Below are 24,213 nucleotides of genomic sequence, written 5' to 3'. Positions count from 1 at the left end.
ACCCAGTGGCAACATCTACTCAGGGTTTCAACAGCATAGTTATCCCTGTCCTTAATCCCGGGAAGAACCCAACATCTCTCGACAGCTACTGCTCATTTAACCTGACCGATGTACTTTGTAAACTGCTCGAGAGAACAGTTAGCTTCCGATTATTTTGGATACTGGAATCTCAGAGCATTTTGTCCCTGTATCAATGTGGCTTCTGGGAAGGACAGTCTACAACTGTCTATTTACTCACCTTGGAAACAGCAATCCGACGGCTTTTACCAACTGCCAACACTGTGTCGCGGTCTTCTTTGACCAACAGAAAGCATACCAAGCGGCTTGGTGCCATCACATTTTATCCAGGTATGAGTTTGCGCTTCAATCAGCACCACCTCCCCCCGTCCCTCCCCCCGTCCCTCTCCCGGATCCAGGAGAACAGTATCCCACAGGGTTCTGTGTTAAGTGTCACACTCTTCCTCATTGCCATCAATGGGCTTGTCAGTTCTGACATGGGCATGTATGACCCTAGTTGTTTTTGTGCCTTAAAACAAAACAAAACAATCATTGGGCCTGTAACCTCTGTTGGGCCTCTGGTTACCCCAGCATTGTATGTCAATGATTTTCGTTACTGGTGAAGCTCCCACTCAGCATCTGCTGGGCGCCAGCTCTGAGGCACCATCCGACAGGCATGGCCTCTCTCCCATGACTTGCAATTTTCTCCCTCCAAAACGCAGGTTATTCATTTTTGCCGTTGATCTGAATCCAGAACTTTATGCAGGAAACCAGCACCCAAATGTTGTAGCACAGTCCCATTTCTTAGGCCTTAGTTTTGATAAAAAAAACTGACATGGTTGCCCCATACTTGCCACCTGAAGATTTCCTGCATGTAGAAGCTTAAGACTCTCTGCCTTCTGCCCCACACATCTTGTGGTGTAGACCGTGCTACTCTTCTCCATCTTTACAGTGTTATGGTTTGTCCAGACTAGATTATGGTTGTCAGGTTTATGGCTCAGCAGCTCCTCCCATTCTCAAACTACTTAACTCCGTTCATCATCATGGGCTGTGTCTGGCTACCGGTGTCTTTCGCACTAATCCTGTCCATATTCTCCTTGCAGTAGCGAGGAATCGCCATCTACAAACACGATGGATCCAACTCCCCGTTTCTGATGCAATCACCATTCGGCGATTCCCTGACCTTCCCATGTACCCCATCCTTTTTGCAAACAAGGGATGGCTCACTTCCCCCTGTTGGGATCTCCATCTCCACTCGTGGGGAAGTCCCCGTGTATTTCATCCTGCACCCCCTTTGAATGGTGCTTCGACCACGGATTAGGACCAATCTATTCCAGGGTCCAGGGATCTATGATATTCTGGTGTCTTGTATGTACCACTCTTGAAGAGTTCCAGGGTGCTACTATCTTCTACACTGATGGTTCTAAAACTAAAGATAAGGCGGGATATGCTTTTACGTCTCCTACTGGCATGCAACAACATTTACTACCGGGATCATGTAGTATGTTCACAGCAGAGTGGCTAGCCATTAATAGCGCCCTCCATTTTGTCGCTCAGGCTTGCCTTCACAGTGTTTTAATAAGTAGTGATTCAATGAGCAGCTTTCAGGCTATAGACCGATGCTACTCTCATCACCCTTTGGTCTCTGTTATCCATGACCTTCTCTCTGCCCTTGGCTATGCCACCTGCTCTGTTGTCTTCCTCTGGGTCCCAAGTTATGTGGGCATCACAGGGAATGAACTGGCTGACTGTTTGGCTAAAGAGGCAGATACTTAACCTCATTCCCTTTCATTATCCAGGTGCAGATATGGGGATACACATCAAATTTCTATTTACTCAAAAGTGGAATGACATCTGGTGTGCTAATGCTCTCCGCTCAGTCTAGGGCACTGCTGAAGTTTGGCACTCTTCCTTTCCCTCCTCTCAGAAGCAGTCCATTGTCCTATGCTGTTAAGGCATCTGTCGTACTATACTTGCCCATTGTTTTCTCTTGTGTAACAAGCCATTCCACGATGTGGCTGTGGAGCCAGACTGACGGTATCCCATATATTGGTGGAACACCACCATCTTTTGCTCCTTCGTACTAAATATAGCCTTCCAGATTCCTTGTCTTTAATATTTGTGGATGATTCACAGATGGTTGAACTGGTCCTCAGTTCCCTACGTGAAAGTGGTTTTTATTTTCAGTTCTAAGATTTTGCTTTACTCCTGGAGCAGGGGAAGGGTGGTTGTGGTTGGGGCCTCTCTTCGTGTTTTCTAGGTCTAGGACCTAGAACGATTCCTCCAAGCAAGGATATTCTTTTTATCTTGGTTTTTCCAGTTTCTAGATTTGGCCAACCCGTTTATGCCTTTTACTGTGTGTGTTTTTAACTTCCTCACTTTATAATTTGACCCCATAACAATTTGCTTTGTTTGATTTGGTTTGTATCTACCCGTTTACTATGGTTGCTGTTTATCCAGACAGGACGGCAATATTCTACCACTGAATAGACAAAGCCAAGGGCAGATGATCATAAGTTTGAAGCTGCAGAACCCTGTGTAGTGCCACATAATTTTTGAAGAATGTTATTTCTTGACTCCAGTTTAGCTGCAGTCTTTGTTAGATGCTGTTTAAATGACAGTGTTCTGTCAAGTATAATGTGGAGGTACTGTGAAAATTTGTTACAGCCTGGGCGAATACGCTCAAAAATTATGTCCAGTTATCTGTTGGCTAGGATATTACCCAGATGAAAGCAAGTGGGGTCATTTTAATTACGGTTCAGATGAAGGCCCCATTTACAAAAGTATATCTCAGTTTGTTTGTGCTATGTTGCTATCACCCAGCCATAAGCATAACCAAATCCCCTGGACTAAGTGGCTGGCATGTGTGGAATGTACAAGTTAGATAGTAGCTGAGCTAGAAGTGAGGCTTGAAGTGTTCCATTGTTGAGGGTTTTCTGGTCACTGAAGTGGTGTGTTAATCAACATATTGTTGAGAAATCGTGCTGTTCTTCTGCAGGTTATTACATGGAGCAGCTGATAGATAACTCTGTGCTTCCACACAGTATCATAAGTTGCAAACTGATCAATAAATAAAGCAGAGGTCTTCAGTTGTTTGTGGAAGTCAGCTTGTATGTTTGACAGGAACCTTTCAAAGTATTTCAATATGTATATTCTGTTGTAATTAGTACATCATACTCAGAAGGGGAATGTGATGAGGCTTACCTAGTTTTAAGGTACGAATGATCTTTGTCTGCTTCATAAGCTGTAGAATGGATCCTTTTTGCAGAATGTTGGAGAAAAGTTGATATAGCCATGTTTTCACGTATTTTCCACAGTGCAGAAGGAATTCTGGATGTACACCTTCAAAACCTGGCACTTTACCTGATGTAATGCATTGTAAAGCCATTGAAATGAGTTCAGAAGTGATTGAGAGAGAATTTGTGCCATGTTGTGAAATTGCTGCTGTCGTGGTTCCCCGTTGTCACGTCACTTGTATGATATGATGTCAAGGAAATAGATGGTTTAAATGTTGAGATGATGTGTGCAACATCTGTATTTAGCTTTATGAAGTTCTTGCATGTTATTCGATTTGCACCCCCCACCCCCGCCAAAAGTTACATAACAGAGACCATCTTTTTCTGCTTGAATATTTGGAGTCAACTTTTTCAGCAGTGTCCAGCCATTTCTGGTGTCACATGGCACCAGTACTATACAGCAGTTTGTGTGCTGTTTCTTATTCTCCAGTTGGGGAGAAAGTCCTCATACAGTTTCTCATTAACCTCAGACTGTCCAAAAGTGTGCTCCTTCTGGCATTCTCTGGAAATATATTTTCTTTCTGTGCTTGATATTGCGCCCACAAATTTTCCATAGCTATTGCTCAAGGGAGGAATCAATCTCAAAATCTTAGTTGGGTTTTTAGAGATGTGGAACCAGTTTGCTTTCTGAAAATTCCATTGTGGGTGGGGAATGAAATTTACAAGTGGGATCTGCAAGTCTGTTATCAATGTTACTGGATGGTGCTAACTGTGTGTAAAGTCAGACAGAACTCTTTGTGTGATTGATAATGGCTGGAGATAATTGTTTGACAGTACAAAATGTAGAATAAGGTTGTACTCTTGCCTACATCCAGCTGATCTAAATATGGATAAGTGCTGGGCATAAAAAGTTAGGTGTTGTTCTGCCCATGAAATTAAAGCTTGTCCATTGGAATTATGCCTCCACTACTCTTGGTGGCTGTAAACGACCCATGTAAGTAGATGTATGGAGGAGCATGTGAAGGACTTAAGATGGTTGTTGAACTGCTCCATATTTATAAATGTTTACAGTATATAGGCCCTAACTCTTCAATTTTTCTAACAACTTCTTGGATATTGGTAGAGGTCCCTGTGGAGATTAAGGAGGCAATCTTTATCCTATTGTGCACATATGTAGTGATCCCATAGACTGGATGGTAAGTTGCACTGAGGAATTAGTTTCCTGGTATTTTACACCTTATCTTGAGTTGTTCTTCATCACCTGTGTTTCTTGGATAGTGATCACATCAGTATTATTTTCTGTACTTTAGATCTACGAATACTCTTTACGTTAACCTGTAACGTTCTAGGACTGGGTACAAAATATGTAGATCTTTGGACCTTAAGAGAACCGTTGTTGTTTTTAGAAGCCATAGTGATTGGTTTTGCTAGACGATCATGAGGCTTATCTAGCAGCCAGTGTTGCTGCTTCCTTAATGCCACCCAGTAGTCACGAGTAGGGTATTTTAATATGATATGAAGCACCAGCTTGTACAAATACCTGGGTATAGGAATTTGAAATGGAATGATCACGTAGCCCTGGCTGTAGGTCAACCAAGTGGCAGACTTTGCCTCATTGGTGGAATACTAGGGAAATACACACAGTCTGCATGGGAGACTGCTTATAAAACACTTACACTACACATTGTAGAATAGTGCTCGTATATGTGGGACCTAAACCATGACTGAAAAGTGATACTGAACATATACAGAGAAGGGCAGCACCACTGTTCACAGGTTTGTTTGACCCATGGGAGAGTGTCATAGAGGTGCTGAAAAAACTGAACTGGCAGACACTTAAAGATGCAAACTATCATGTGAAAGCCTGCTTACAAAGTTTCAAGAACAAGGGTGTAGTAATATAGTACAATCCCATATATACTGTTTCCATAGGGATAGTGAAGACAAGATTAAGACTAGTTGCAGCTCACACAGAGGAGTTTGGGAAAACATTCTTCCCACACACTATACTTGAATTGAATGAAAAGAAACCCTAATTAATGGTTCATTTGGATGTACACTCTGCCATGCATTTCATAGCGGCATGCAGAGTACAGAGGTAGGTCATACTATGTGGTTACTATCGTACTTTTTTCCTTGTGTGAGATTTCTATGGCACTACCTCTGCTTTCAGTATAACGCTGTGTCATTTCTTCCAAATTAATTTGTGGACATACAAGTGTTTTAGGGCAGCTCTGTCTTATAGGAGGAAATCTCTTCCAGTGTAGCATCTTATTATCCCAAATTATGGGAAACATATGCATAACTGCCAACCTCCAGTTAATTTCTTATCTTAGTTTGCATCTACTGTCATTTCTTCAAATCATCTGCAGTTATTCTTGTAAAACATTCAATATATGCCATTACTTGATATTTTCCATGTGAACAAAACTGTTACATACTTGACTGTCTGCAAGGAATTTTGGAGTCCAGTAAACCTAATTACTATGTGGGCTGGATAATTCAACATAGCAGTTCCTACCTCTTCAGTCCCTTATTAGTACACACTAATCAAAGTTAGGCTGGCTAGTTGCTGTTTCTTTTTGTTCCAACCACGTAGCTTTTGATGACCTATAGGTATGTTCTGGGTTACACATTCTTGGTGTTGTGCTGTCAGTACTGTGTTTGACAGATCAGTAGCCATCCCTTTCCACAGGTTCCCTCATCCACTGGGAGGTTATGTTGTTTATATAGTATTTCTCTCATGACATTCATTTCCCTGCAATTCCCATGGAATGATTCTGAATATGTTTTTTCTTGATTGCCTGCTGTCCTCTTGAGTTCACACATCCCTGTTTGCTGCATCAGCTGTATATGATACCATAGGTGACATACTTGCTTAGCATGATTTCTTCACCCTCTGTGCTTAACTGTGAATGGATGCAGTATTAGTGTACTAGGTGTTCTGACAGATACACAGATCCTCTTCACATCTTGTTGTTGGTAGTAGAAACACACAGAAGATTCTAGAAGGGATACCACTTTCTACGAATATTATTCCACATTCACTTTCTTCCTCAGGAATGAATTACACCAGAAACTGATGCCATACTTTATTAGTAAATGAAAATGGTTAATGTAAGTCATCATTTTGAATTTTCATCTCCAGAGTCTGATACCCCAAATCTAAAAGTGGCAGAGCGAAGACAATCAGATCTGTAATGTCTGATTTCCAGTTCAAGTTCTTATCAGTATAAGCACCTATGAATTTAGAATATTCCTTTTCACTCGCTTCCCACGCCAGGGTTCCCGGGTTCGATTCCCGGCGGGGTCAGGGACTTTCTCTGCCTCGTGATGACTGGGTGTTGTGTGATGTCCTTAGGTTAGTTAGGTTTAAGTAGTTCTAAGTTCTGGGGGACTGATGACCATTGATGTTAAGTCCCATAGTGCTCAGAGCCATATTCCTTTTCATTTATTGATTTTCTTTCTTGCTTTATTTCTGATGGTGTGCTCAGGCCTTGTGCAGTCTAAATCCAGTTACAAATTTTCAGGAAAATATTATTTCCATTTCGATCTGTTGAAGTTGCTCCATTAGGCTTGATTAGGCTATAGTATTTGCATCATCAGCAGTTAGAAACATTTTTGCTTGCTGGATATATGCTGCAAGATTTATATATAACAAGAACAAGGGTGGATCTCCTGTCGGTCTCATTGGTAATCCTGTAGTGATTATTCCCCATTGTCAAGGTTCATTGTGTACACGTCTTGTTGTGCTTCCTTTTAGTTAGCTACAATGAAAATCTGCTGCCGGCAAGATCTCAGGAACAATAATGTTTGAGCTTCTCTTGAATAATACTGTGAACTACACAATCAAATGCTTTTGCTAAGTCACGGAAAATACCAGTTGGCAATATTTTGTCATTTAAATTTTATTTGATCTGATTTGTAGATTAAAAAATGACGCGTTCTGTGGAGAGATTATTTTGAATTACAAATTGAGAACAAGTATACTATTTTGATAGAAGTATGTTATCATTCTTGTATACATGTTTTTTTTTTTTTTTTCTATTAGCTACAAGAAGGAGAGAACTAGTCAGACTATACCCTGATTAAAATTACTTTGTGTTTGACATATAACAGTGTCTGGGAGGGGGGGGGGGGGGGTGGCTGGATGCAATGTTGGTAGCATGCAGCCAGCGACACTTTGTAAGGTGGTCCACGTCCCTACAAAACAGTGACCACATGGCACTCGAGAAAGAAGTATGACTGGTGAGAGGCTGGTCCCTACCACACTATTCACTGAAACGTCAGTACCAAAGTAAATTTAGTCAATAATTATTAATATCTGTCCAGCTACATCCGTAAATGGAGATATCCTCAGTGATGATGATGTGTTGCGTGTGTGACCAAGACATTGCCTATATATGTCAAACAGGATTTTAGCATTATGTTCGAGATATTGTCAAGCCCATGAGAGTTTTTGGTTTTGAGGTAGTTGAGCAAAAAAGGAAAATGTTATCAAGGGCAGTGGGGACACTGAGCACTGAGATTGGGAATCCTTGACAAAAGGAAAGTTCATTGTGTGTGGTGTGTGTGTGTGGGGGGGGGGGGGGGGGGGCGGGGGGGTCTGTTGATAAAATATAAAAAATTCCCAGTATATATTTGTGATTTTTTTTACGGATATATCAATATTGTCATGGCAATATTGAATGCCGATATTTTTATTTTATTTTTTTGTAGTTTTTGGTAAATATTTGAAATTGTAGGGTGGGGGGGGGGGGGGGGGGGAGTTGACAGTGTGAATGGAATAACAAGATTTCTGATGTAAAGAAATAGCATACCAGTTGCATTAAAATTTTTTTGTAATTGCTGAAAATGAGGAACAAAAATCTAAGTGACAAGATTGGTCTTTGCAGTGAGCGGAGATGTTGAGGGAAACGGGGCCAACAAGATGGGCCTTGGAGGGGAAATGCTGATGTAATCGATGTTCGGCACTATGAACAGAAACTGCAATGTTTAAATTCACCACGCAATTTTGACACTACAATGCTAGGTTGCCGAAGTTTGCATAAATGAAAGACAGGGAAGTCAACTTGAAATGTTCCAGACAAATCCAATATGTAACAAAACCGAGCGACAGACCCATCGGACACCTTTTATTGTGCCACTTACATTCAGTTACCATTGTTAGCAAAGTGGTTATTGCCAAGAATGAATGTGCATCGTTTTCCTTTCAATTTTCTTCCGAGGGGCTAGGCAGGCTGCCAGCTTTTTGATGTTCAAAATATTTAATAATAAATCAGTACTTAAATATACACCTCTAAACTGGCAGTATATGTATAATGTACAGCCGATATTTTTATAAGCTGGTATGTAGATATTTTTTCTGTTGAAATATCGAGGGCTGATAATGATGTTTTTTTTTAAATATCGAATTTCGGATTTCTTATATTTTTAAACACATCAACAGTCCAAATGTGTTGTGCAATTGTTCAGATGTGTTTGAATCTAGTTCCTCTCTGGAACATTTACATATTTGTTACTATGAGGAGGATGAAAATTAGTGTCGTGTAGTTTTTTACCACTTGATATGAGTGTCCTCTGTTATTGGTTTCACCTACTAAAGACACATGAAATAACCTATCTGGTTTTTTTCTCCTTTCTTTCCAGTAGCTTTTCATTTTTCCCATATGTTTTTCTCTTCTTTCTTATGTCTTTTTCCTTTGTTTTCTCCTTGAAACCCTTTGAACTTTTTACTTTTAACTTTTTCCTATTTCTTCCTCCGTTACTTCAATTTCTCTCAGGCCTGATGTAACTTTGGTCTTCATCATTGATGGTTTTGGGTTTGTGTCAAAAAAATTAATTCTTTTTGTTATCTTCTTAGACTAGTTTTATTAATTGAAAAGCGACCACAATTTTCTTTGTACTTGGTTAATTATCTTCTTTGTCACCTAGGATATTTGAATTTGGTTCGTCCATAATCAGTTTCAATGTGTTTTGCTGCCTCCTTTGCATCTGTCATATACTCTGTTTTTTCAAAAGATGTACATAGGCCTGGTTTTGAAGATGTCTTTTGGTAGGAGATTTATCTGCATTATTGCGTCTTCTATACATTCAGCTAAGATGACAAGAATATGTACAAAAGTTAGTGTAACTCAGGTTATCCCCTTTTCTCTCAACTATGTGTGTGTTTTTTTAAATTTCTCCTTTTATTCTTTTTCTCCATTCCCTGACTACTTTTATAGTACACATTTGAACAGCAGATGGGACAATCCATCTCCTTGTCTTACACAGTTTTGATCTCAAAAGACTTGTAAGTTTCATCTAAATATTTAATTTTGTATCTGTTAGTGTGTCATTAATGATTGCCAATGATTTGTTGTCAACTCTGAATTCTCTTAAGATGTTGAATAATGTTGCCCTGTCAATCAAATCCTGTGTTTTTTTTAAGTCTGCAAATGTTACAGGAATGCATTTGGAGCTCATTCTTTTATAACTTTCAGATTTAAAATTTGTTCCACACAGGATCATCCTTTTCTAAGCTGTCCCTGGTACTCTTTTGAGTCTGATCCAGTTAACTTTCCAACCTGTTTTGTGATGATTTTGAAAGAATTTATAAGTCCCTGGAAGGATGTAAATTCCTCTATACATGTAGGGGGCAGTTTTTATCTACTTTTTCATAGATTTGGTGAACTATTGCTGTTTTCCAGTCTTTTGGTATAGCTTATGTTTCCCATATTTTTGAAGGAGTCCATCTGCTTCAAACTAGCATGTGCCATTTTCCACATTTCAGCATTAAGGTACTGAATTTTTTGTGGGGGCTTCTCGTTCTTTAATCGTACTTCTGGATTTCATCCATGCTAGTGGGTTCTGAGTTTGTGTCAGTGCACCCTGGATTTTGTTATAGAAATGTTGCTCTCGGTTCCTCGTAGTTTAATAACAACTTGAAAAGCTTGCTAGTATTTCACGGTTTCTTTCGTTATTTAGAAATAATTTCCCCTCTTCATTTTTGAAGCACTGAGATGTTTGGTAAGTTTGGAGGCTTTGTTTAAAAGTTTTACAGAAGTTCATGTAGTGTTCCTTTGGAAGACTTTCTCAATTAGTGATATCTGGTTTCTTTCAAGCTTCCTTTCGAGTTCCCTCATTGGTGGTTTTTTTTTTTTATGACTCCTTTGTTGTTTTAAGTTGAAACACTCATCACTTCTTTTGGTGGAGTACCATTTCTGCCAGGTTTGTTTTGTAAGCAGTAATGCTTTTTCACACTATTCATTCCACCATCTCTGCTTTTTGTGTCTTTGAGTGGTGCTATCTCAAGGGCTGTTTTGACTTACATTGTTTAAATCTCCCCCCAGTCTTCTGAGTCTATGTTTAGCCGTTTCTGAAATTCTTGTTTCGTTTTCAAAGCTTCAGTATCAATTTTATGAGTTCTGTGCACTTGTCTTGGAATCCTTGTTTGTGGAATACGTTTCATTTGTATTGTGGTTAGATAGTGATTTGCTTTTATATTTGCACACTTTCTAGCTTATATTTTCATGATTTCTTTTTATTAAAAGACATATTGTGTGTTCAAACTTGACTTTTTTTTGAGCTGAGATGGAATACTGCTATACGTCTTTTAACAAACATATGGCTGTGGTACCCCACAAGAAGAAAATGTTCATTTTGATTGTTAAAAGATATAGTTACGTAATCAAGCTTAGTGAGTCAAAGTGGGTCCTTTATTGTTTGTATTCTTTTTCTGTATGCTATTGCATTTAGCCTCAAATTTCCATAGGTGGATTAAGTGTAAGTTTCCGGAAGTTAACAATTCTTTTTCTGCACTGTTACATGTCTTGATGCTTTAAAGAATTCTTCCAGTTGTAGCATGATGCATAAGTTTTCATATATGGCCCGTGCATTGTAGTATTCAGAAACACAGTAAGCATTGTCTATTTACAGTGAAGTTGTTGAAAATGACATTGTTTAATAAGGACATAATATTATGACATGTTTCGTTGTTATTAATTTATATAGCCCTTTTAGATAGCTTACTTGTGGCTGAGTGTCGCAGACAATAGTTTTGAATTTTTTTAGGCAATATAAACCTTTTTGTAGTGAATTGTTGGCACCAAAATTTTTTCCTTAAATGGGGGTTTAGCTGAGTTATTCTAAAGGAATGGCCCAGAATCAGATTTGGAACAAGTTTAGGTCTTGTAAGTTCTGTTTAATCACAAACTTATCTTGTGTTGACAGTTAAAATATTTGTTATTGTAAAGGTTTGTTTACACCTGTGCAGCTTTTTGTAAGCACTAGGTGCATGTGGCCACTGCTCAAAGAGGCAACTATGCACGTACAATGGTGCAAATTCAAGCATGCTTCCAATTTGCGCACCGTGTCCACTGCCCTCAGACACAGGAGTCTCCCCTGAATATGTTCACAGACTGAAATAAACAGTTTGTGTTAATGAGAGAAAATGAAATAACACTTGAATTTTGTAGGTAATTGAAATAGCTACTTCCACTATTGTACTCGAGAGCTACATGTTTGCTTTTCAAAGCCACGCCATACAGTTTGAGAAATTTCACCTCACTTTAACATTCTGCACTTCATCCAACCACTCTTCTATAGAGTTTGGAAGCTGAAAATAAATAAACACTTCATAAAATAAGACATACTGTTCCCTACCCCCCCCCCCCCCCCCCTCGGCTACCCACCCACACACATACACGATTCTGAAATACCCACATATTTACATATCGTTGCCCTACCGGCTGTAAACGTTAAACATCAACTAAGTAGTTCATTTTCCAGAGAAAGAAATAATAAGTGATCATCAACTTAACTTACCTTTGTATAGCTTTCCAGGGATTTCTCCAGAGCCTAGTAAACTTCGAAATTATGTTAGATATTTATGCTGTAAATATCAGACTCTGCTAATTGTCCTCCGGTAACTATAAACTGAGGTGTTAGAGCTAATCTTGAAGTCTCTGGTGTAACATCTCTGTAGTTTGTATTCTCCTTTGCTAACAATGGCTCAACAAGATGACATATTACCTCGAAATTCTTCAGTGACATAAGAGTAAAGCTTTTAGACAATATACTGCTTGCCCTCTTTATCTCTTCCATCACACTCACACATACTTTACAATACATAAGCTTTCCATTAACATAGTGCTTATGCTTATTTCCTCACACAATTTTGTCATTGTGTCAAAACTGTACCAACTATAGCAATAGCAGCAGCTTGCAGCAAAGCTTGATCACTGGTTAGCATGTGTGGTTTCTCTCTGCACACATATTGAGGAAGAGTTGTGCACCTAGACATGTGCACACAAGTGGAGATGCAGCTTAAAATTAACATGTCCTTAGCAAATCCTAGCATGTAGCAGCACCCCTTATCTTATAAAGTATCAAGAAAAAATTGTGGGTCATACATAGGCACACATGAATATGCACAAACAGGTTTAATGGGGTGAGGAAGTACACCCATTATGTTTTCCTTCCTACACAAACAACCACCACCACCACCACCTCCTCCTCCTCCTCCTCCTCCTCCTCCTCCTCCTCCTCCTCCTCCCTGCCACCACCACCGTTTCATCGAGTGCAAGTCAGAATGTCATCACAAGAAGCAAAGGTCTGAAATTTTGCACTTGCTATAACACCTTTAATGGAAAGTCAGGTCTCCATGTACATATGATGATATTGAATCACAACCAGAATTCCAAGACAGTTCAACAGTCAGTGTAATCACAGCATATGAGGCAGCAAGAATGGTGTTGTGTGTAAAATAGTCATTTTCTTTACTGTCAAGGAATGACCGTGAATTTTGTACAAGAGAATGGGCAAGAGATTGCTTATATTCTATTACATGTGGTTTGGTATGCTACTATTCTTTGGTTCTGTTTCAGGTTAAGTGATAAGAGATGACACGCCATGCAAGAAACTGCACTGCGGGAGCAGTCTACACGTATCATGAAAAGAAGAAAGATGCTCAGGCATCAGGTTATGGAACAAACACTCAGAGGGTGGGAAAGGATTCTATCAAAGATTTTGATTGCTGTTCCCTGACATTGCAGCCTTGCAGAGACCCTGTTATTACGTAAGCTGTCACTTAACATCACTTTCTTGTTATTGCTTTAAATTAATTATTTTCTCTACCATTCATCTACTGGCCTAATTCTCTTTGTACAAAAATAGTTGACGTACTACACAGTTGTAAATATTGTGTGCAGTTGTGAGGTATTGTAAAGTAAAAGGAATGAATAGGGAGAAGCTTGACCATTGGTTTGTAGCTGCTGTTACTTATTCCAGATTTTGCCCCCTATGAATTAATTAGGAGGTTTTTTTGCTGAAAAAGTATTTGGACAAGTAACTACATTGTGAAACATATTTGTGGAGTTTTCAACACCATAGACTAACACTTTATGATAGAGGAACAGGTTTAAAAAAGAATATTCATGAAGCAGATGGATGAATACTTAAACATTAGATACATGTTTTCCCAGTTTCCAATCTGCTGCAAACATTCCTGATTAGATATTTTTTGTGTTATGGGTCCTTAAAAATAACTGTGACTAATGCATCTCCTTTTTGCAATATTATGAAAAGGATAGATTGCTACTCGCTGTAAAGATGACACATTGAGTTGCAGACAGGCTCGATGAAGAAAATGTTACATGTAAGCTTTAAGCCACAACCTTTGTCAAAAAAAGGAAAGCACACACACATTCATACAAGCAAGCAAACCTCACAGACACATGGCCACTAGCTCCGGTCCCTCCAGCCAGACTGCAACAAAAATGCATTGAACAGGAACAACAATCTGGAGTGAGATGGGGAAGGGTTGCAGGGTACAGGTGGAGGAAGGGGAATTAGCTCTGCCTGGAAGAGCATGCAGGGAGTATAGGTGGCATGACAGGGCTGCTTGGCACAGTGTCAGGAGGCTGTGCAGTGGGGAGGGAGGGGGGGTGGAACAGAGAGCATAAGGGTGGGGAGCAGAGAAGGGGAAAAGACCAGTGGGTGCTCTGGTAGAGAGCAGTGCACCATGAGGGTGAAGGGGAGACAAACTGTAAGGAGGTGACAGAACATATGGTGGGGAAATGGGTGTAGGGAGAGTATGATACTGTAGATTGAGGCTGGGATAATCTCAGGAGTGGAGAATATGTTGTAAGGATAACTCCCATCTGCGCAGTTCAGAAAAGCTGGTGGTGGAGGGGTTGATCCAGATGGCCCAGGTTGTGAAGCAGACACTGAAATCCAGTGTGTTATGTACAACTGCCTGTTCTGTCACAGGGTACATAATATGCTTGATTACAATGACTGCTTCACAACCCATGCCATCTGGATCATCCCTCTGTCACCAACTTTTCTGAGCAGCACAGAAGGGAGTTATCCTTACAACACCTTCCTCACTCCCAAAATCATCACGCCTCAACCTATAGTAACCTATGTCACCTCCTCACTTATCGTCTCCCCTCACCTTCATTGTGCACTGCTCTCTGCTGGTGCACCCACCAGTATTTCCCCCTTATCTGTTTCTCTCCTTTCCGCTCTATTCTGCTGCCTTTCACTCCACTCTCATCCTCCATTACAGCTTCTTGATGTTACCAGGTTGTTGCTTCTGTTCAACATGTCCCTCTTGCAGTCTGGAGTAAATGACCATGTGTTTTTCTTTTCAGAAGAGCACTTTGGCCAAAAGCTTATATGTAACAGTCTTTTCATCATGCCTGTCTGGAACTCGGCATGTCATTTTTACAGTAAGTAGCAATGTATCCTTTTCATAATATTGTTAATATTCCAAACTGGACTTTCACTGTTTGCACATCCTTTCTACACATTAAAATTGCTGACAGAGACAGAAAAACTACATAGAGACAAGTTGTATTACATGAGCTCAAAGACTTTTCAAATCTTGTGAAACAAATATAGTGATAAATTTTGAATCCTGCGTACATCCTTGTTATACTGATGCATATGTTAATCATATTAATTGTCTGAAATTGTATATGAGTAAGGCAAGATCATCTACAACAAAGTAGCAAAATTTGAAAACGTAAGTGGAACATTGAACAGATATTAATAATGAGACATGGAAAGAAAAGCAAATTAATTTCCATTGCATAAATGAATTTTGAGTCATTTAGAAATACTAAAATAAGAAATGGGCAACCTATATGAGTTTTTTGAGGGCTGTAGAAGGCTATAATAGAGCAACAGATAGAGAAATGACAGCATTAGGGAGACTCTAAAAGTATTTAACATAACCAAATTGAAAACAACAGGGTAAAATGGAGGAAACATATCAACAAAATGAGCTGTAACATTCTCTCACAAGGTAAGGAAATATCCAGTGGGATGAAGCAACCTGTGTGGGATGAAGCAACCTGTGGAGCGTAATGAAGGAGTAATCACTGTAATAGACAAAGGGCTATCATATGAGGTGCCAGGGCATATACATCTTGGGACAACCAGGAAATCCAGGAAAAGGCAGGAATTTTTTTCATCCAGGAAAAACCCAAGAACTTTTTGTAGAATTCCTAGAATTTTTCATTGTTTTACTTTTCAGTTACATTTTTGTAATTTTGGCTGGTAAGAACTGATACCCTAACAAAAAATTTTACTTCAGCCCATTATTAGAGAATAAAATCGCGGCAGTAAAACAAAAGTGGAGAATAGCACCAAAATAAAACTTAAGTTGCAAAGAAAATGTGCAATTAGCAAACGGCCACACACAGTGCACACACAAGTGTCTGCTGACAACAAAATGTGTCAAAGGCTTTAGGACGAAGACTGTGCAATACAACAAAGTGTTTTCGATGTGCATGACATCATATGTAACAGGTCATGGGAGAATATTGTAAATGGTCATTTGAGAAGTGTTACTGTCCAAGTAAATTTCCTTTTACTCGAGATGAATTATGTGTTGTGTGAGAATGTGCACCACCTTCTTCTGCAATTATTTAAACTTTTACTGGCACATTTGTGTTTGCTACATCTTAAAAGATAATACATGCTAAAAAGTTCCAAGCATCAAAATAAGTTTTTCATATTTATTTCAATTCTTTCATAGATAACAGTTTTGGCAAAAAGCATAATTATCCTTAAAAGAGGTGCAAGTTGCGTTCTTGAGGAGTTTCACATATAATTGTCTTTTCTGTCGAAAAGTTGAGGTGCTCGATAGAACGTATTCAGCCAGGTAACCCACGAAACATTCGGTGCACATCAGTGAAATTTATAATCATACTTACCACAAATGTCTGACTACTGCAATTTAAGCATGCTTTTAGAATCTTGCTAACCACATGCTCAGAAAAAAAAAGCTAAAATTTTTGGTGACCAATATTATATGTGAAAGCTTTGCTTTTCTAGTATTTGTATTGTATGTAATAGTGAAGGTGCTGTTGGCTGACTGCATGATGTGTCCTGTTCTCTGAATACCTGCTGTCGTTGGCTGGCGAGATTGTGTGACATGAACTATGATTGGCTTACAAAAGCACGTTGCACAGCACATCATCAATTTCAGTGCTTTGGAAGCTACTGTGCTATATTTGATGGAATTCATGTTTATGTTTTTGTAATATGAAAACATGTAGTGTAAATGTTGCTGTGCATCAATGATCTTTCCAAAATGCATTGTTTGTTGCTGGTTTCTATTCCTAAAGTGCCGGGAAGTTCTACGATGGTATATGAAACCTTCATCATTCAAATGATTGCTAAGTTCTACAACTCTGAGGGAAAGTATAGTGTCATTTAAAATGGAAAATGTGTGCTTTCAGCCAGGAAAAAGTGTATTTTTAACACACTAAGCACCAAACCCGTAAAATTTACGGACCTAGGATCGTGCGAAAATCGCCAGACCCGTAAAATTTACATTTAATAAAATGCAAAACACTGCAACGTTATTTCTACGGCTTTGGCCAGCAATATACATTTTACAGATATTCAGTAACAAAAAGTGTCTGTAGATGGCATAGCAGTGTTGTTTACAGTGCCGTAATTCATATTAAAGCTTACCTTTGCGTTCTCAGTCTTCCTTACGTCGTCCTGTTGTTTTATGTTTGTAATCATGTCTCGGCAGGGTTTATCAGACACAGAAATCACGGATTAGATTAATGATAGCGGGACTCTGGAAAATGTAGAGAGTGATTCTGGCAATTCTGAATACAATGGTGTGTTTGAAGGTACGTATTCCCGAATTTTCAACGGGATATCACTGCTCGTAATTGTGCAGTATACACATTTCTTCTGAACATGTCTTCTGTAAGAGATATATGTAGTTACATATAATGTGATATTCCATTTAGAGAGCGAGATCGACGACAGCTTGTCTTCAGATGCAGACGAGAATGTTGTTGAAGGTGTTACTTCAAATCCAGCGGCTGCGCCACATCCAAAAGATGTTGACTGGACTGATTTTGACACCTACCGACCTCTGCCTGTCAACACTACACCCAGGCAGATTCTAGTGAATATTGATGACTCAAGCTCTGTACTGAATTGCAGTAAAGTGTTCTTTACTGACGTAAAAGAACTCAAGGTACAGACAAATTTGTATGCATCACAGACAATCCAGAAGAAAAGAAGAGGAAATAGCATGAAGCCTAATTCAGTGTTGAGTTCCTGGAAGCCAGTAACTACAAGTGAGATGAGGCATTTCTTGGGTATGCTTTTCCACATGTGTATTTCAAGAAAGCCAAAAATTGTAGACCACTGGAGCACTGATCCTGTTCTTTGTTGTAACTTCTGCCCCCAAGTTATGAGTCGTTTGCATATTACTCAGATATTGTCATGCTTACATCTTGTTGACAATTCTAAACAGAAAAAACCAGGTGAAGATGGATTTCACCCACTTTATAAAGTTTTACCTTATTATAAGAATTTGACAATTGATGAAGGCGTATGCCCATTTCGAGGTCGTGTGATCTTCCGTGTTTACATGCAAAATAAGCCTCGTAAGTATGGACTGAAGATTTATGCTGTTGCTGAAGCCAGTAGTGGCTATGTTGTAAACTTTGAAGTTTATGCTGGTAAGCATATTGTTGACAATTCTTCGTCCACTGTTGTATTGCTATTGTTGTCTGACAGCGGCTTGCTGAATAAAGGTCATACTGTGTATTTAGACCGATTTTATTCCAGTCCAGAACTTTTTCAACAACTGGCTGACAAAGGTACTGGAGCTGTTGGTACTGTGAACAAATGTAGGAAAGGATTACATAAAGATTTAGTATCTAATAAGCTGAGAAAGGGCGAAATGTCTTTCCGGCATAAAGATAATGTATTAGCAATGAAGTGGAAGGATAAGAGGGAGGTGTATACATTGTCTACAAGGCATCAGGCCAAATTTGGTATGCATACTAAGAAAAATGGGTCTGTAGTAATGAAACCACTTCAGGTACTGGATTACAAACTGAATAAAATTGGGGTGGATATCGGAGACCAGCACCTGCAGTACAATCCATTCCAGCACAGAACTGTGCTGCTGATCGGAGTATCAAATGCTTTTTGGCTATACAATGCAATGCACAGCAAGAAACTCACAATAACGGACTTAATAACAGTGCTTGCAGCTCAGCTTGTTAAAGATGATACAGTTGAAGCCATACTAAGGAATGAAGGAACTGTAGGTTGGCTAACAAAGAGACATTTTTTGCAGCACATACCTCCAACTACAAAGAAATATGCTGCTCGTGTGCGTCATGTTTGCAGTGCCAGGAGCAAAAAGAGAATGGCAAAGCTTCTCGCAAAGAGACATGGTACAAATGTGAACAGTGTGGTGTTTCACTCTTCCTGGAACCTTGCTTCAAAATTTTCCACACTAAAAAACAATATGATGCTGTGTGAAATTTGTATGCAATTATTGTAGATTGACAGAAAGATGTTATGTAGTGCCATAATATTAGTTAAAAATAAATAACTGTATGACTTTTCTAAATTCTTAAAAACACCTATGTGATTTATATAACTGTACCTTAAAGCTGTACATTCCAAAGTATTTTCTTTTGCACAGAATTAAAGTAGAAAAGTGCAGCTTCAAAATGGTACCAAATTTGCCACAATCCAAAAAGTAGATTTGATGCAGTGATTTTTTAAATATTGGCAAAATTTGCCTGGTTTCTAGGGGCGGGTACATACAGAGGGTGTTAACCGGGAGAAATCTGGAAATTAATTTTTTTTTTTTTTTTTTTTTTTCTTGTCCTCATGTACGCCCAGAATGCAGAAGAAAAAGAAAACGTTCATTTATGTATTTACCAACAGAGTCAAATTAAACAAAATCTAGATGTACCTCAAATGCAACTTAAGGGCAGCATTCATAATTTTTAAAACATGATTTTTTTTTCCGGGCTTCATATTTGATACCCATCTAACTGGCTGCCGCATCTGAAAAAAATAAATATTCTAAACTACCACAATGAGTTACTGAGCAATGTGGCACAGTAGTACGACGCTGCATTTGTTTTCATGAGGACGGTTATTCAAACCGTCACCCAGCATTCCAAATCAAGGCTTTGTATGATTTCTGTAAATCACTTAAGACGGATACTGTGAAGATTCTGTTGAAAGGGGCATCCAGATCAAAACGATCATACTGGAAGCGACTTAGTAGATGTAAATGTTCTGTTGCAGTGTTGGGGCCATTAGCTGCTGGGCTCAATTAGCAGACCGAGAATAAATATTGAGCTACTCATGTTATAATGTTTACATACCAGCGTATATGACACTGTATTTTAAGCAGGCAAAATGATATTTATTTTACACTGATGGCTCCAAGCAGTGTGATTTAATTGAATTCTCTGTTATTGCTTGAGATTACACCTAAAGAATTCAGTTAAAATCTGAATTCATTGTCTTCAGTGTTGGGTAGTTCACAAACCTCACTGTTCTGAAGCAAGAGAGATGTAGTGAATTTCCTTGTTTATTCTAGGTAGCTTAGTGCCCTGAAGGCCATCTAGGGAAAGTACTTGGCAGAGAAGATTATCCAAGACACAAGTATCTCTCTCTAAAAGCAGATCAAAGAGATAAAGAGATATCATAATCTGGAATCCATGGCAATGTGCTTGCAAATGCATCAGCCAAAAGGGCTTGTAAAGAAAATGCAGTGTACTATGAGAGAGCTTATACACATGTATGTACTATGAGAGAGCTTATACACACGTAGCATTCAATAAGCTACTAGTACCTCCTCGGGAAACTCAATTAGTGATCAGTTTTCTAATATGGTCAGTCATTATTAGGCAGTGCCATCAGTACTTCTACTGTAACTTCTGTACATGTTTCAGAAAGCACTGTTTGGTGTGATGGTGGAGCATTCCACATTACAGAAAGCAGAGCTGTTGTAACAGTCAGCATTGTACAGATGACTCGAACCCCTAAAAAGGGGGTGAAAGGGCGGGGTAGGGGGGGGGGGGGGGGGGGGTTCGCAAGCAAGCTATCAATCTCAAGCTGAGAAGCACATCAGTGAGGTAGATGGCTGATAAGGCTAAGCAGCCCATATTAGGCAACCTGGGGGTCATCTCCTCACCCTGGTTCTATTGTGCTTGTATAGACAGGCAGAGCTCAGAGTGCAGTCTTTTAGCACCATAATTTTACATGGCACTTCAATGAGAAAAGTTGTTTCTAACAAAAATATTTCAAGCTGACAAAAAGTTAACTAACAGCAATAGAATGTATCCAGGGTCAGGAGTTAGTATTTAGATTTAAAGGGAGAAGACACAAGAAAAAAAGCTATAACCTTAATCTATGGAGAGCATTTGGGGAATAGAACTGGACACTCAGACATCTGGATGAGAGATATCCATGTGTCTTCTTCTTACTTTTATGTATGTCTATCATCAGCAGTAAACAAGGTTTGTACTTGCCAGCAATTCTATTTTATTTATTAGTTTTCTGATTTAATTTTGTATTGAAAACAATTAAGTTTTTTTTTTTTCATTTTCAGGCCAGATGGGTATTTGTTCGATAAGGAAGCAATTTTGGAATACATAATAACAAAGAAAAATGAATACAGCAGGAAACTGAAAGAATATGAAAAGCAGAAGAAAAAAGAAGAGGTAAAATTGTGGAACACAATAGTATGCTATTCTCTTCTTTTTGCATACTTCAGTGCACTCTCCCTCCCTCCTTGCCCCCACCCCCTCTTTTTAACGCCACTCCTCCCCCCGTGCAATTGCACGTGTTTGTGTTTCTTTGATGCCACTCACTCCCCATCCCCTCCTGTCTCCCCTCTCTTCCTCCCTACTGTAAAAGCTTTATAACTCCCTCTTATGTCTGCTTTTACATATATTCAGTTTCTTCATTTAGTTGCATAGTTGGCAGTTTACTTTGATAAGAATTTTAACTTGTCAGGGTGGATGTTGTTAACACTTGGGCGCCGACGCCCGTAAAAATACGGGCGTGCGCGGCCTGCCCGAAAGTCCAGCGCCCGTAATTTTACGGGCGCGAGTTCTTGTTCTTCCCCTTCCTTCCTTTGTGTGTTCTTATGGCTCCCGTTTGTCTGGGAGGCACTGCATGGACTGTAGTTCGAGTATTGGTCACTAGACGGTGCGGGCATGCTGTGGAAGGGTGTGTTTCCCTTTTCATTTGTCGTGTTTTGTGAGTGGCGATTTTTTTCCACGCAGTCTCAGTAGCGTCGACATGGTGAAGCGTGGCTTGACGGACGAAGAAATTGCTCGCGAATTACATCGTGATTTAGAAGAAAGTGACGTTGATTTGTCGGAGGAAGATACTGTAGATGACTCTGATGATGATGTGGACTATGTTCAAGAAGAAGTTTCTGGCAGTTCAGGTAAAGAATTCTGACAACAAAACATGTATAATTTTTGTTCAGATTTTCACTGAAAAAACTCTCAGTACGTAATTATGATTTTATTTGCAAATACTACTCTTCTGATAGATTCAGAAGAGGAGAGCAGGTGTCCAAGCACTTCAGCAGCAAGTAATCCCGTCGATATTGTGCCTGAAGAACGAGTGAGACTGATGGCGAGGGGGAAGCCGAGACCTGCGCGCCGCACCGATTCTGAGGAAGGTTGGACGACTACTGATCGTGCACCAGACACCAGACATCGATCTATTCTCAGGACAATCCGGAATATGCAATGTTGTCAGTTTAGACCAGAACAGTGCACCTATAGAATTTTTCTCATATTTCCTCACAGACAGTATCATGAAACATATAAAGGAACAAACTAATCTGTATGCTCAACAATGTATCAGGAAATTACGAAGCACAAATTCCCTTTCACCCACCTGCTCATTGTCAAAGTGGAAAGGAGTTACACTTATGGAAATAAGGAAGTTTCTGGCAATTGTAGTCCATATGTGTGTAAGTGTGAGGCCACATATACGAGAGCACTGGTCCAAGAACCCTGTGGTGTCATGTAATTTCTGTCCAAACATCTTGAGCCGTGACAGATTTCTTTCTATTTTGAGAAACTTCCACATTAGTGATAATTCCTTAGCTAAGAGGAAAGGAGAAACTGGCTATGATCCACTGCACAAGGTGAGACCCCTCCTAGATAATGTGTGTGCTAATTTCCAGCGTGCGTATACACCATCTCAAAAAATTACAATAGATGAAGGCATGTGTAAATTTTGAGGTCGTGTGTATTTCAAACACTACATGCCACAAAAACCAAATAAATATGGTATCAAACTGTACATGTTATCCGAATCTGACACAGGTTACATCTGGAATTTCTCTGTTTACGCAGGTGAAAGGTCTGACACAGTGACTCTGGTAAAGACATTGCTTGCAAATCTGTCAGGAAAAGGCTACACTTTGTTTACGAACAGATTCTACACAAGTCCAATACTTGCTTCAGAACTGGAAGCTGCAAAAACTGCTCTTGTGGGAACAACAAGAAAATCTCGGCAGGGATTGCTGCAAAAACTGCTCTTGTGGGAACAACAAGAAAATCTCGGCAGGGATTGCCACGTGCTATAAAAGATCCGAACCTTCAGCGAGGTGAACTTATTTTCAGGCATAATGGAAATATGTTAGCACTGTGTTGGAAGGACAAAAGAAATGTGCATATGATAAGTACAAGGCACACTGCTGAGATGGTCACTTTCACTGATCAGAGAGGAAGAGAGAAGTCAAAGCCAGCCTGTGAAGTGGACTACACTAAAAACAAGTTTGATGTTGACTTATCAGATCAGCGATTGTCATACGGCGCATTTGAACATCGAACTGTGAAGTGGTGGAGAAAGTTGGCATTCCATGTTATACTAGTGGTGATTGTAAAGTCCTGCATATTATATAACAAGGTTACTGGAAAACACCTCATAACATCTCACTTCATGACAGTTATCTGTGCAGATCTTGCACAAAGCAAAGATCTTGAACCCCGACCTGGTCCATGTGGACTCTCAAGGCTATCAACTGGAAATCATTTCCTGGAAAAGATTGAGACAGAAGTAGGTAAGAAACAGAAACAAAAACAGTGTGTAGTGTGTTCTCTGAGAGGAAAAAAACTGACTGGAAAAGTGTGGCGAAAAGACACAAGCTACCAGTGTAGTGAATGTAAAGTAGCATTGTACAAAATGCCGTGCTTCAAAATTTACCACACAAAGAGCAAAATAGCATCCTAAAATAGTTACAGGAAGTTACTGTAGATAAGACATACTGTATCCATCATAATTACAATTTCTGTGTAAAATAAAAAAAATTCCTTCTAGAAAATACAGTGAATATACCTTTGACCAATTTTTCCTTTTTTCAAAAACAATCTTATAATAATAACGCTTGTCAAAAGTATGTATTAATTCAAGAGAAAGGTATTTTATATGGTTTTAAACAAGAAAGTCTAGGTCTTTCAATAAGAGTAATTTTATTGCTATAACTGAAACCTTTCATGAGTTATAGTAGTTTAAAGTACGTTAAAATCAGCCAGGCTTTATGGTAGACACCCACGCGGAATGGCTCAGGACCCAAAGTGTTAAGTCATATCATTATGACCCCACCTCCTATGCAACATCTACAATGCACAGTGCGTGATGTATGCCAGTTGATCTTCACTGGTGCAGT

The 24,213-nt window shown here is 39.3% G+C and overlaps 1 protein-coding gene across 1 annotated transcript in view; it reads left to right on the top strand.

Moving 5' to 3' along the window:
• Nucleotides 1-24,213, top strand: part of LOC126481019 (nitric oxide synthase-interacting protein homolog) — a 74,705-nt gene that overhangs the window by 14,476 nt on the left and 36,016 nt on the right. Inside the window, exons 2-3 of the mRNA XM_050104478.1 lie at nt 13,100-13,290; nt 21,127-21,238. Coding sequence (XP_049960435.1) covers nt 13,115-13,290; nt 21,127-21,238 — 288 coding nt within the window. The 5' untranslated portion in view covers nt 13,100-13,114. The remainder of the gene's footprint in view (nt 1-13,099; nt 13,291-21,126; nt 21,239-24,213) is intronic.

This window comes from Schistocerca serialis, chromosome 5, assembly GCF_023864345.2.
Source record: "Schistocerca serialis cubense isolate TAMUIC-IGC-003099 chromosome 5, iqSchSeri2.2, whole genome shotgun sequence".
Lineage (NCBI taxonomy): Eukaryota > Metazoa > Arthropoda > Insecta > Orthoptera > Acrididae > Schistocerca > Schistocerca serialis.
The sequence above is the reverse complement of the archived record's forward strand: the minus strand, read 5'-3'. Positions and strand labels throughout refer to the sequence as shown.